General features: G+C 36.9%; 1 protein-coding gene across 1 annotated transcript; it reads right to left on the bottom strand.

The window, feature by feature from the left end:
• Positions 1–287: 287 nt before the first annotated feature.
• LOC107677808 (gastrula zinc finger protein XlCGF57.1-like) lies at positions 288–11,797 on the bottom strand. The gene is made up of 4 exons (XM_016472844.1): positions 11,753–11,797; positions 11,124–11,229; positions 1,978–2,528; positions 288–1,890 (listed from the first exon to the last, which is right to left on the bottom strand). Exons 2-4 carry the CDS (start codon positions 11,206–11,208, stop codon positions 1,249–1,251), a joined length of 1,278 nt encoding a protein of 425 aa, XP_016328330.1. The 5' UTR covers positions 11,209–11,229; positions 11,753–11,797; the 3' UTR covers positions 288–1,248.
• Positions 11,798–14,616: the final 2,819 nt, after the last annotated feature.

Below are 14,616 nucleotides of genomic sequence, written 5' to 3'. Positions count from 1 at the left end.
ACACGATTATAGAAATTCACCAAAAAAAAAAAAATTATTATTCATAGTACCAACTGCACAGCATTTGTGATCTAGTTTAAATCCATAATGAAGTTTGCATTGTCTTCAATTTAAAGAAAAGCACTTACAGAGTTATCTATTTTATTTATTTAAAACTGAATCCCTGAATATTTAGATTGGGTGGCGTCTGGTTATTTGTTAATCTAGCCACTGTGCTAAATAAAAACCTTGGATTGTTTTGGTTATTTTCTATGAGTTTGTGGACTTCGACTTTGAACTTCAAAGTTAAGTCAACGTCTGCTGTCAAATTAACTCAAATATGTATCAATAAATATTTTTTGTTGTTTGAGGTTTTTCTGTCATTTATTGTCATTATTGTTCATTGACATTACCATAATGTCTTTTGAGGTGAGGGGGTTGAATATTTCTGATCACAACTGTATATCCATAGAATGGCAATCAAAATATAAAACAACAACAAATAATATTATGCTCTGGGATGTAAAAATATGTTCATATTCATTCTTGTTTATCTTTTCACCCTGGCTATTGCAACATTTTTTTCTTTTTGCAAGGCTTAAGCTGGTCCCAAACTTGGGGTGTGTAACAACTAGTGAAAACCCATTTTAAATGTAATGAGTAATAACATCACAAAAAACACAAATAGGGTCTCACATTTGTTAAATTGTCTTCCTTGAGAACGAATGCACAACTGATTACTGAAATTGTTTTTTTTGGTAAACCTTTTGCCACACTGAGCAGCACTCAACATTTCAGGTATCTTTGATATATGCAACTTGTCACTCCAAAGACATGTGAAATACCTTTCTTCAGTGTGAAGTCTCATGTGAATGTTCAAGTTTCCTTTAAGGCTGAAACTCTTATCTCCACTCTTTATCTCCAGTGTGAACCTCAAGATTTGCTTTGTTTCTGCAAGTCTCTCCACAGTGATATCCCATGTAAGACCTCTCCCAGATGAGAGTTATTACATGACTCCAAAGTCTTTCCCGTATGTGAAACTCCTACCACTTTGATGACATTCTCTCTGGAATGAATCCTCAAGGATTGAGCTTAAGGGTTGTTTATCTGAAACTCCACACTGATCACATGTAAATTGCTTCTTTCTGTTGTGAGTTCTCATGAGCCAGATATGGATTCATTTTTCAAAGTAAACTTTTGCCGAAACTTCCACACTGTTGGCAGGTAAAAGGTCTCTCCAGTATGAATTCTCATCTGAATTTAAGGTTTCTATGTTGACTGAAACTCTTTCTCTCTGGTGTGCATTCTCATGTGCCTGTTAAGGATCTCTTTTTGATTGAAACTCTTTCCACACTTTTGGCAGGTAAAAGGCTTCTCTCCAGTGTGAATTTTTGTGTGCCTATTGAGAATCCCTTTTTGAGTGAAACTTACTCCACACTGTTGGCAGGTGAAAGGGTTTTCTCCAACGTGAATTCTCATGTGTTCTTCAAGCTTTTCATTTTGATCGAAACTCTTTCCACACTGATGGCATGTATAAAGCTTTTTTCTAGTGTGAATTTTTATGTGCTTATTGAGAACTACTTTTTGAGTGAAACTTACTCCACACTGTTGGCATGAGTAAGGTTTCTCTCCAGTGTGAATTCTCATGTGGACTTTAAGATTTCCATGTTGATCAAAACTCTTTCCACACTGAGGGCACGAGTAAGGTTTCTCTCCGGTGTGAATTCTCATGTGGACTTTAAGATTTCCATGTTGATCAAAACTCTTTCCACACTGAGGGCATGAGTAAGGTTTCTCTCCAGTGTGAATTCTCATGTGCGTGTTAAGGCTTCCTTTTTGAGTGAAACTTACTCCACACTGTTGGCAGGTGAAAGGGTTTTCTCCAACGTGAATTGTCATGTGTTCTTCAAGCTTTTCATTTTGATCGAAACTCTTTCCACACTGATGGCATGTATAAAGCTTTTTTCTAGTGTGAATTTTTATGTGCTTATTGAGAACTACTTTTTGAGTGAAACTTATTCCACACTGTTGGCAGGTGAAAGGTTTCTCTCCAGTGTGAATTCTCATGTGGACTTTAAGATTTCCATGTTGATCAAAACTCTTTCCACACTGAGGGCATGAGTAAGGCTTCTCTCCAGTGTGAATTCTCATGTGCGTGTTAAGGCTTCCTTTTTGAGTAAAACGTACTCCACACTGCTGGCAGGTGAAGGGCCTTTCTCCAGTGTGAACTCTCAAGTGCTGACTAAGGTTTAATTTTAGGTTGAAACGTTTTCCACACTGTTGGCAAGTATAAGGCTTCTCTCCTTTGTGAATTTTCATGTGGGCTTTAAGGTTTCCATGTTGAGTGAAAAGCTTTCCACACTGAAAGCAGGTTAAACAACTTCCAGTCCCTATTGCTTTTTTAACTCTTTTTCGTGAGGAAGTCTTTTTAGTCTGCGAGCAATTAAAAGATTTTTCTTCAGTTGTGAAATCGTGATGGTTCTCATACTGATCTTTCTCTTCCATTTCATTCAGCACTTCATTCTCTTTAACTGACGTCAGGTCTAAAGCTAAAAAACAAAACAAAAAAAAACAAACATGTAAAACATTAAAACCAACAACATGTTTTGTATAACCTCATATGCACTTAGCTACTGAAAGTGGTGCTGCATGTAATCTCAGAACATCTTTTAAATTTTCTTTCAAAATTTTTTATTTTTTTTTTAACTGATCGGTATTGGCTAGCCTAAGCTCGATCCTTTATTTTATGCCAGATGTCACACAAGTGTCATGCAGTAGGTGGCGGTATGCACCTCCAAGTAGGTTTGTCAATGACCATTAAAAGGAAAACAAGACACTAAAGGACTAGTTAGGTCTATTCTAGCATATTAAGGATTCCGTGATTTTCATGAGATTTTCATGGATTTGGGGTATTTCATAGTAAAGCTTTGCAAAAACTTGCCGATCAAATCACAGACGCAGAGCAGCAACACCCGAACTCTGTTATAATCATTCTAGAAGACTTTAAAAAAAAAAGCAAATCTCTTCCGTGAACTGCCCAAATACAGAAAGCATGTTACATGTCCCACCAGAGACAGTAATATATTGAGCCATTGTTAAACCACAATAAAGAATGCATATCACACTGTCCCACGGGCAGCTTCAGGACTCTCTGACCACTGTTTGGTTCATCTTATACCGACCTAAAGGCAGAAACGGAAATCAGATAAACCTGTTCTAAGGACTGTAAAGAGATGGACCAACGAAACAGAGAGGGATTTACAAGCCAGTTTCGACTGCACTGATTGTAGTGTTTTTGAAGCTGCTGCCATCATATATCAGTTCTCTTTCATCATCTCGTGTTCGAGATCCACCTATGGGAAGGACATCCGCACCTGACCTCTGCAGAAGCATCCAATTGCACCAAGTCTGGCTAAACAGACAGAAGCGCACAGTCAATGCCAGGTAACGCCCCACCCCCTTACCTTAGAGCATATATGGGCTGCACGTGTCACTAATCTCCAGCGACCTCTCTGCTGCGCTCTACTGTTTCGCTGACTTCACTACAGTCGACAGGAGGAAATATCTATTCCGATCAGCCTCCGCCAGGCGTGATTGTCAGAACGTTACAGTTTTGTTGTGATTTCTTTTTCTTGGTTGCAAGCCACTCACGATCGCTACCTAGATTTTCCGCAGGCTGCCCGCCTGTGTTTGCGCTTTCACCTCTCCGATGGATAAAACGAAACTATCCGCTCCTGCTAACCCGTTGGGCCTGCAGTCGAGTGCATGCCCAGCCGCCTGCGGTTCCCTAATCGCCGCGAAGGATACCCATCCTTTCTGCGCAGTGTACACGGGGTTAAAGCACATGGAAGAAGCGCTTTCACTACCGGAAAACTGCAGCCATTGCCTTTCTCTGCCTAGGAGGCTTCTTCGTTGCAGACTTAAGGTGGCTTCTACCCTAAGCACTGACGAACAGTATGACTCGGACGTTGGAGTGGGTGAAAGCGTGGCAGCTCCGGGGGCCTCCCAGAGCATGCCTGCTCTCAGTTGAGCTGATCAGTCCAACTAAATTATTTAATTCTTGCATGCAAAAAGACCTGTATGGTGACCAGTGTTGGGCAGTAACGCATTACTTAGTAACGCGTTACTGTAATTTGATTACTTTTTTAGTAACGGAGTAATTTAACGCGTTATAATTTTCAAAATAGTAATTAGAGTATAGTTACAAGCCAAGGTCTCTATACGTTACTGCCGCGTTACATTGCTGACAGAATGCAGTGTTTTATAATCTGGAGACTGTAAAAAGGATGTAGCACACGCGTTGTCATGTCAAGTGGATTAGAGACCTGGAGCCGGATTCACGAAACATTCTTAAGAAGAAATTTCTTCGTAACTGCACTTTTCTTATTTTTTAACTTTAGAAAAAAAGTTAAGAATATTTTGTATTCCCAAAAATTCTTCTTAATAAAATTCTTATCTTTTTTCTTAAGATTATTCTTAAAACAAAACTTAAGAATTCAAATTCTTGAAAAGAATCTTCTTAAAAAACATTGTAAATAACTAATTAATTTTACTTGTCTTAAATCCCAAACAGTAACAATTATTTAATGAATTTATTGGGTTATTTCAAAATAATTGTTATATTTAAGCATTACAACAACATTAGCTACATAATAGGCTACATTGTAGGACTATTAATAGGGATGTGCATGAGTTTTGTGAAGTGACAGCGATGACTGATAATGTAAACAATGATCGGTCATGATTAGCCTGTGTGTGACGCTACTTTTTGCTGACTTAAAAAAAAAAACTCAGTAGCAACTCTACAAAAACGAGTCAGATAGGGTGTTTTAATTTTTTATTTTAGCCTATAAAGACGACATAATCTTTGGCAGTATTCAGCACATATGAACACGCCGATACACAGGACGTGTTTGCTGTAGCAGCGCAGACACACATACCGGAAGCGTTCACTCGGATGAGAGCGCAAAACACAGCACAAAAATGAATGAAACAGATCGCTGCAGCTTGAGACAAGCTATTTTAAAAGCAATTGTTCAAAAACACGCCGCATTAAAAACATAAAGCTGAGCGCCAGTCAAAGTCACGACGAAAATAGTGTTTATTATGATTACTAGGGTAATCTGCAGGAAGCACAAAAAGACAAAGTGTGAGTTTATCAGTGCGTCATGTATTCACTCCGATAAAGACTGTCATTTTCTTCTTAAGAAAAAATTTAAGATGTTCTTAAGAATTTTTCAAGAATTGCACTTAAGAACATTCTTACGAACTTCGTGGAATTTATCTTAAGAAATTTCTCAACTTATTTCTTAAGAAGATTTTCGTGAACCCGGCCCCTGCTCTCCCGCGAGACCCGACGCAACAGAGTGCGGCGCGGGACAAGACTCGATAGGTGAGTGCAGACTTGTGTGTGTGCGCGGGATGCAGGAGAATAAAATGATTCACGGGACTCCCGCAAAATAGAAATATCTAAAACAAATAAACTATTATTCATCTATTGCACAAAAGCTACATGAACTAATATAAAATATAAACGATTAACAGGTGCAAGCGTATGCAGAGTTTCCATTTAGGCTATAACACGTGTTTGCAGCGTTGAGCAATGCAGCGCTGAAATGTGCGTGTTCATGAATCCTCTCATTAAAACAAAGGAATTGTAGACATTATGAAAATTTAATAACAAATAATTATCGGGAGCGTGTATGCTGGGATTTCATAAATTTCATGGAGAAAAAAGTAACGTAACTAGTAATGTACCTAATTACTTTTAAAATAAAGTAATCGGAACAGTAACGTGATTACTTTTAAAAGGAGTAATCAGTAATTTGATTACATTTTCAGAGTAACTTGCCAAACACTGATGGTGACTATGGGGCTATGTAAAATATTTTTTGCAACTTACTAGGTTTATAATTTGTCATTTTTTTCCCGATAATGTCAATAATCGTCTGTTACCTGACAGTTGACATCGCGATACTTACGAGACATCGTCGATATATACAATAATATCGTCATATCGCCCAGCCCTACATCCTCGATCACGTGGAGGATTTTGACCGTGACACAGTACATTGTGCATCAGGACACTTGTCACAATTGAAAAGCTTTGACTTCTGTTTTTTTCTTTTTGCTTTCATCTGCATTTTTGACTTTGCCGATGTGCTCTTCGGAATACTGCAAAATAAGAAATTAGACGTGCAGTTCAGTCTGGCCAGAATTGCAGATTTTTGCCAGATTTTTGAAGATGAGCGTGGAAAATTTGATGCCATCTATGAGAGGACAGCGGAGGCCGCGGGACAGCCGAGCGCAGCCAGAGGACGAACAGACGCGCTTGCACGCACTACAGACAGCTACACACAGTGCTAATCGACAGCATCATCACGCAAATCAGAAATCGATTTGAGGATCACAAGCGACTACTGTTTGTTGCATTGCTGGATGCACAGCTGTTTGCAAAGTTCAAGCAGACATTTCCCGAAGCAACCGGACAAACACGACTCTCTGCACTGGCCTCAATGGTGTTGAGATCATTACTGAAGGCCCTGACTGAAACCCCACGGTACACTACTGGGTTTAAAGTTAGTTTTGAGTAAGAGTGTGGTATAGGGATGCATATTAGATTTTTGCCAATATGCCGATATTTTGGCCGATAGCCGATGCAGATACCAGTATATATTTCCCTTTGTTTTGAAACAACACCAAGTCTCTACTGTGCAGAAATAAGCAAATTATTTTTAATTTTGGTTAGTTTTGAGCAAAAACTTACTTGTTAGAAGTAATCAACTTTATTAAAGATCTTTTTTTAAGGAGAGTACATTGAAAGCCTTAAAATCTAATAAAATCAGTCTCTGCTGTGTCGGATGCAGTTGAAACCATAACATTTTATTTGTGGATTTAACATTAATATGTCTAAAGCAGCGTTTCCCAATCCCAGTCCTCCGTATCTACCACGGATTAAAATGTCTATCGTTAGAGATTGTTATATTGTTTATTTCGTGGAATGCAAATGTATCTCTTTATAATACAATACAATGCACTATAGCTTTAAAAGTTATATACACCTAAGTGAAAGAAACATGAATGAATGAGAAAAAGAGTGCGACATGCTTAGGGCTGGGTATCGAGTTCTTTAAGGACAGATCAAATTGCTTTGATACCAAGTATCGAAAAATGTTTTGTCATTTGGTACCAAATTTTGATACCTGAGTGGGTAATCTCATCTATGTCAGTGAGCCAATAAGCATGCAGCATGCTTGATGTTCCTAAATCAAGTGCTGGTGATTGGCTCTGATGAGGCATAAAGGAAAAACTCTAGGTTATGCCCAGAAACGTGGCTCACACATGAGGCTGTATGATATTTGTAGCCTTTTATATCAAGTTAATTGTTACACTTGCTTAGCATTTCTCATGTAAACACACTGTATTGTAGGGCTGGACAATATGGCCAAAATTTATATCATGATATATTTATTAATTTCGGCCGATACGATATAATTCCGATATCGATATGAACAATATTTTAAAAAGCCTCAGAAATACTTCCAAGAATTCCCACAACAGATGTCTGTACCTACAAACTTCTGAAAAATGAATTTGCCATGTCTAAGAAACCTCCTTCTATAAAACTATTTGTGTCCCTGGAGCACAAAAGCAGTCTTAAGTCGCTGGGGTATATTTGTAGCAATAGCCAACAATACATTGTATGGGTCAAAATTATAGATTTTTCTTTTATGCCAAAAATCATTAGGATATTACATTAAGTAAAGATCATGTTCCATGAAAATATTTTGTACATTTCCTACTGTAAATATATTAAGACTTAATTTTTGATTAGTAATATGCATTGCTAAGAACTTCATTTGGACAACTTTAAAGATGATTTTCTCAATATTTAGATTTTTTTTTTTGCACCCTCGCATTCCATATTTGCAAATAGTATCTCGGCCAAATATGGTCCTCTCCTAACAAATCATACATCAATGGAAAGCTTATTTATTTAACTTTCAGGTGATGTATACATCCCAATTAAAAAATAATAATAATTTAATGTTCACCTTTTGTTTGTATTTAGCCTTCATATAAACAAGAAATGTGAAATCAACCGTCAAATAAATATAAGGCTCAGGCTCACCTTAATAACATTAACTTTAAACTATAACATAGGCTGATTATTCTTATAGACTGAATAATAAAATAAAGAATATGAAAAGTGCTCAGAGTTGCTGCAGAAAACAGAAAAAAAGCGTGAGCAACAACAAAAAGATGTTGCTGGAGACTTTAGGCTTAATCTCCGCCAGCAGGAGGTGCTTTAGGGCAGCAGAAACAGTGGTTTCCCTGGTAACAGCAGTACACAAAGCAGCGCTACGCTCATGAACACTACTTTAAAACATAAAAAAGAAAATGCCATCGAAACTTTTCTGATGACAGTCGCTTCCCTTCAAAGATACATTCATATGAAACACCCACGCTGCGTTTTGATTTTGAAACATGCAGTGCTCATATTTATTCAACAAGTCAACCACTACAAATAAATCAATGTATGGGAAACACTGGTAATGTATATCGAAATATTGGAAATGTGTTTAAAAATATCACCGTTATTGAAAAAATATATATTGCGATATATATATATTGATATTGAATTATTGGTCAGCCCTACTGTATTATGAAAATAGGCAGAATCTTATGAAAATCACATACAAATAATTTACTATTGTATTTGTGTTTATTGGCTTCATGTTTCATCTGTAGAAATGCTTTCCTTGGTTTCTAATGTACAGAACTGAACGTGGAAGTGTAATGGACATTTGTCATCGGAGACAGGGCGGGTTATAAACACATAATATGAGTGACATATGAGCAGCATGATGGTTTCTCATGCAATGCCATCTGAGGGCTCAAAGGTCAGGCACATTCCAGATGGCATTTCGTGATAAACCATCATGCTGCTGTGTGAAATATAGCCACATGGGCTCGGGAGTACTATGGAAAACTGTTGTCACTTGTCCTGCCTTGCCCTACATGTGCTGAGATATCTCTGGATTAGTGGTCGACCGATATTGGTTTTTTGACAGCCGATGCTGATATCTTGGAAAGCAAGGGGGCCGATATAAAGCCGATATAATTTTATTTATTTTAATTTATATTTAAGAAATTTTAAATCATTTGAAAATGGATTAGAAATAATTGTGTAAAATAAACATACTTGTACTTTAGAAGACAAAGCATTTTTCACAAATAAATAAATAATAAATATCTAATTAAAAAGGATGTAAACACTGTAACCAACAGGGCACTCGGTATTCTGGGAAGTTTGTGTGAATTGGGAATCCTTTTTTTTTTTTTTTTCTTCAAATAAAGCCAAGGTAACACTCATTTTACATACAGCATGCAATGAAAATTACATGAATATGACAGTGGGCAAATGCATAAAGCGCAGCATAGTTTGAAATCACGAGTTTAAAGTTTGTCGATCGCGCGTCTCAATGAAGCTGAACTCTCCTCTTGTCCGCATTCAACTCACACGGACCGACCGTCACGCAGAGTACACACGATCATGCAGGATACATGCACACTTCACAAGATCTCAACTAGATTCGACTAAGTCTGCAAGGTTTGTGAAATTAAATGTTCATTAGTCATTCAAAGATTTGTTTAAATTATATAAATGCGTATTTGCGGAATGCTGATGGCAAACGAGACAGTATTAAAATGTTTGCCTTTGTTACTAATAATATTAAAGCAATCGTTATAATACTTTTTTGTATACAATTTATTTGTTTAACAGTTCTATCTGATTATTAGATAGACTTCTATCCGTGTTTAGACAGAATTGAACGACGACAGCGAACAAGAGGGAGAATGTGAGCACTGTGTGCTCAGGCGCGGCCGTTCTCAGCGCCGTCAAAATAAAAGTCAGTCTCGAACACATCGGCCAAACAGAAAAACTTAACGGCCGATGATCTTTTCACAATATTATGTATGGTAGTTGGTGAAAGACCTCAATTTTGCATTGCGAAATGTGATATTTGATTTGTCTGACAATTCTCTCGTGAAATCTGACACAAAGTGGTGAGCCACAATCCAGATTTGCTGGCAAAGACAGGCTGCTCCGTTACTGATAAGATGCGCGTTAAATATCGCATGCGATTAATCGTGCAGCCCTAGTATAAACCCAAACATGATCCCCTCACCTATTACCAATTCACCTGCTTATTGTGAACTGCTTCAAAGCAGTTTATCTTGGATATGCTGTAGCCTTTTCACTTTTATTATGCCTATGTCCCAACTTTTGTGGAGTGTGTTGCAGCCATCAAAATGAAAAATTGTTTATATTTACAAAATACATCTAAGTTGGTCAGTGAAAACAATGGAAATCTTTTGATTATACCTTTGTGAATGAAATGAAGGTTAAAGACAGATTCACAGATCTGTCAAGAATCACAGATTCTTGATTTTATTGAATTTTACAAAACGTCCCAACTTATGGAATTGGGGTTGTAATTGTAGCCTAAAAGATGTGGAAACTGAAAACTATTTGAACTTTATTGAGACTGTTTGCACTGATTTGTTGTGTTAGTTACATTTTGTTCCTTTGTGCTTTTTGGGGGGGGGTTTCTCTATATAGTGATACATTTTAAGGCCTCTGCCTGTTCTTACAACTACCTTTATTTGATGGCAAGCCAAAGTAGCAGCTGATGCATTACACATGAATGCAGATGTGTTATTATACGGTGACACAGCTACATCACAGAAGTAATAGCTGGACTACACACGAGTCGTTTCAGGAGGTGTTTTCTGTTTGAGAGTGACGGGTCATTCATGAACAATTCGTTCATTGTGTCTGTCATGTGACAAATGACAAAAGATTTGGTTCCTCATAACTTATCTTTGGTTGAATTCAAATGATTTTCTACTTCAGAATATGCTTGCATAGGTGCTCGGGGAATTTAGCTGTTAAAACATAATGTTTAACTTGGAATCAGGATTTTCTAAAGGCTTAAATTCTGAACAAACTTGCCGACTTTGTAAATAGAGAAGAAAAGCTGGGCATCACACACTACTAGACTTAGAGTCAATCCAATCATAACAAACTCAAGCCAACATTAGAATAAGAATCAAACGCATTGAGAATGAAAACCAACCTGTTAGTTCCTCGAAATCTTCTGGTTTGAGACTGAACACTTCTTCAATCCTGAAGTCTTCAGTCTCCTCTTTAATAACCGCCATGTTTCTGTGTGTTTGGACACTCTGTCATGATTAAGAAGAGAATAATTAACCGATAGAAAGATAAATTGAAACTAAATCTCTAAATCTCATTAGACAAGTAATCAGGGCAAGACAAACACAAGCATTACAAAACCAAAGAACACAAATTATATATAATTACATATGATTTATAATTGTTATTGTATGACCGTATATTCCGCGTTTTTATCCAAACATGTGAGGGTTTGTTTTCACTAATAACACGTTAGTGTTGTTCACTGTTTCGACCAGCGCTGCGAAATGGATCGAGTTTAGTTTTAAAGAGCTCAGTTCTCCATCACTAAGCTACTAGCTAGGGAGCGAATTCGTGTTTATAATAAAGTGATTCAGGACACGGAGAGTTAAATAAGACGCAACTTTCCTGTTACTTGTGCGCAGATGCGCTTAACTTACACAAAGTAATTAATGTTAGGTGAAGTATTACGACGTTACATTAAACAGTAGTTTTCTATAAAATAAACTGGTTGTAATTATTTAAACACTTCAGATGATTAAAAACACAAACCTCTCTTCAGCCGAATCACAGACGCAGCCTTATAACGTCATGGCGTCAAACCAAAATAAAAGTCTTGTCCACACGATTATAGAAATTCACATATAGAAACACATCTTAATACCCTTTCCCCCCAAAAGCTTAGTTTCTGCTTACCATACAGTTACCAACACTGCAGAAATATGGCATTACGGTATTTATTATTAATGTCACTGTTCTTATAAGCTATTTATGTTAAATACTGGGGTAATATAAAGGAAGTCACTTTTACAGAGATTGTTTTAGCTTCACATGTTTAAGATATTTTTCATTACAAACACTATAATTTATTATTATTATTATTAGTCTTGTTGTTGTGGAAACCATATAGCCATGGTAATGAGGAGAATATGTTTTGTCTGATTCATGATCTTACTAACACTACAGTTAACTCTGGATTCAAGAATTACTATAGCTTTTCAAAGAGAATTAAATAGTTCTAATAAACTGTCATTCAAGTAAACTAGTGATTTAATAATTCAGAGCCTGCAGTATAATTAATATTAATGTTAAGTGCATTTAAAGATCATATTGCTAAAACACAACAATAATACAGGTTCACACTAAACAACATCAGGAAGATCAGACCCTTCCTAACAGAGCATAGATCACAGTTCTCACACGATCCTGAAAACAAAACATTAGCCTAGACAACCAAACAAAATAATATGTAGGCTGCATTACTTGAGTTTCTGACAAAATGGTTTATTTAATGTTATAAATTAGTCTTTTTATAAATGTCTAAAATGTTATAAATGAATCCATTTAAAAAAAAAATCTATTAATTTAAATGATGAATTCGTTATGTAAAAAAATCATTTCAAATGAATGAAGGCTTGTTTCGTCCAGAGTTTTTAAATGAATATCTTTAATGAATGATACATCAAAGACATTTTACTGTAACAGTCACTGGTCGCCACCTACTGGCATAATGTAACATATACAATCTATATTTGAAGCGTAACATTAGTTCCAAACGTCATTCACTCTTGATCGCGGCTGCCGCAACATCAGTCTACTGTATATGATTAATATCATAGTCAGACAGGGAGGGTCAAACACCAGCAAAACAGTAATATCAAAGGCAAATCCAAAAGAGTAATCCAATAAACAGGCAATGGTCAGGGCAGGCAGCAAACAATCAAAAACAAGGAAACAGTCCAAGATCAAAAACACAAAGGCAAGGAAACTAGGAAACTCGGAAAACAAGGAAACTAGGGAACATGACAGGCTATCAATCATCAGCGGTGTAAGAGTGTGTGTGTGTGTGTGTGTGTGTGTGTGTCATTCTTATAGTGTGTACTGATGTATGCATGTATGTATGCAAACAAACAAATTCCTTGTGTGTTTGTGCACACTTGGCGAATAAAGCTAATTCTGATTCTAAATAAATGTACCTTTTTTAAAATGCATAGTGTGGTTACAGACACATTCATAAAGGTGTATCCCTACAGTATACTAATGTGTCTTAATTTTAATAATTCGATTGAAGTGTCTATTACATTATATTATACAAACTGTAAGTTGACTTGAGAAAGCCTGCATAGCCTGACAGTTTTAAAGTCATTTAAGTTTCAAAGTAGTTTTAAAGCTTGCCTTGGAGGTTTGACGTTTGAAGGCAAGATAATACAAAAACATCAAACACACAATCCATTCAAACCAACACTCTCAAAACGGATATCGCTGTATCTATTAAGCCTGAAACATTGCAACTTTGTGCACTGACTGAATGTCGCCAGTCTGCGTGTGACCAATCGCCAGCACCTAGAGACTGTCCTCCTCACGCGTGATTGACACAGTGCACTCTGTTAGTATTACCTGATGTAAACTATGGCAACAGTTTGGATGACAGTTACTGTATTGAAATGCAGAAGGCTGCACTTCTGTATGGCATATATCCATTTCAAAAGTACAAATTTACACATTACTGTATGTGGGATATTGATTGAAAAAGACTGGATAGTATTCACAGTTACACTTTTACTAGTGGTCTGACAAAAAAAATAAAAACCCTTACAATGTCATTGTGATATAGAAAAGAAAAAGGAATATGGGCACAAAGGCGAAAATATAAAATTAGAAAGGCAAACACAGAAAACAGCCCTTAGGCAGAGCTTTGCTTTTGCATGCAGCACTGTATGAGGAGTCAACCAGCCCACAACTCCGCATCTTCAGCCAATGCCCAACCATTGGCTTCCCAGACATCACTTCAACGACTACTGAACTTCCAGCCAATCAACATGGAGAGACAAATGACATACCCAAAATAAAAAGGTTGCTGTTCATGTAAATCCATGATAGTAATCACAGAGCTAAAGACTTTCTTCGGATTGACTTCCCCCCACCTAGAGGACAAGAACCAGGCTGAAATTCCTTATGAGACCTTTTAACCTTTTTGTGCCTCACAAAGCACACCCGCACGTTCACAGAACAACAGAGAGACTGTCTCTTACATACGTAGATGCATCTGAAATCATCTTAAAAAGGACTTATAAACAAATATCAGTCCAATGCATAACTCTATATCATATATGTAACCTACACATTTGACTATCATGTCCTAATCACTTGTTGTGTATGTATTTTGAATAACTATTGGACTGCTATGATAATAGAGATATATTAGCTCAAACATAAAAACAAAAATAAAAATAAATATTTTTTGAAATGTATAAAAAAAATATGTTGCTGTGGTAAATGCTTTCAGAAACACAATGAAGCTAAAGCCACAAGTCCACTAATGCTTCACTTCAAATTTCAGGACATAATCTCTAAAACTGTGGGGGGGGGGGGTTGTGCTCTGGAGCAGGGTTCCAGGACGGAAGGCCTCCAGGGGG

Source organism: Sinocyclocheilus anshuiensis, unplaced genomic scaffold, assembly GCF_001515605.1.
Source record: "Sinocyclocheilus anshuiensis isolate Anshui unplaced genomic scaffold, SAMN03320099.WGS_v1.1 scaffold1198, whole genome shotgun sequence".
NCBI classification, from domain to species: domain Eukaryota; kingdom Metazoa; phylum Chordata; class Actinopteri; order Cypriniformes; family Cyprinidae; genus Sinocyclocheilus; species Sinocyclocheilus anshuiensis.
Note: the sequence above shows the minus strand (reverse complement) of the source record. Positions and strands in the feature narration are given on the sequence as shown.

Bases quoted from the DNA above. Each gene is read 5' to 3' on its own strand.
- LOC107677808 (XM_016472844.1), bottom strand. From the start codon at position 11,208: ATGGCGGTTATTAAAGAGGAGACTGAAGACTTCAGGATTGAAGAAGTG. The intron at 2,529-11,123 runs GTTGGTTTTCAT...TTTGTTTTTTAG, and splicing joins AGATTTCGAGGAACTAACAG to CTTTAGACCTGACGTCAGTT. The intron at 1,891-1,977 runs GTTCTCAATAAG...CAAAATGAAAAG, and splicing joins TAAGTTTCACTCAAAAAGTA to CTTGAAGAACACATGACAAT.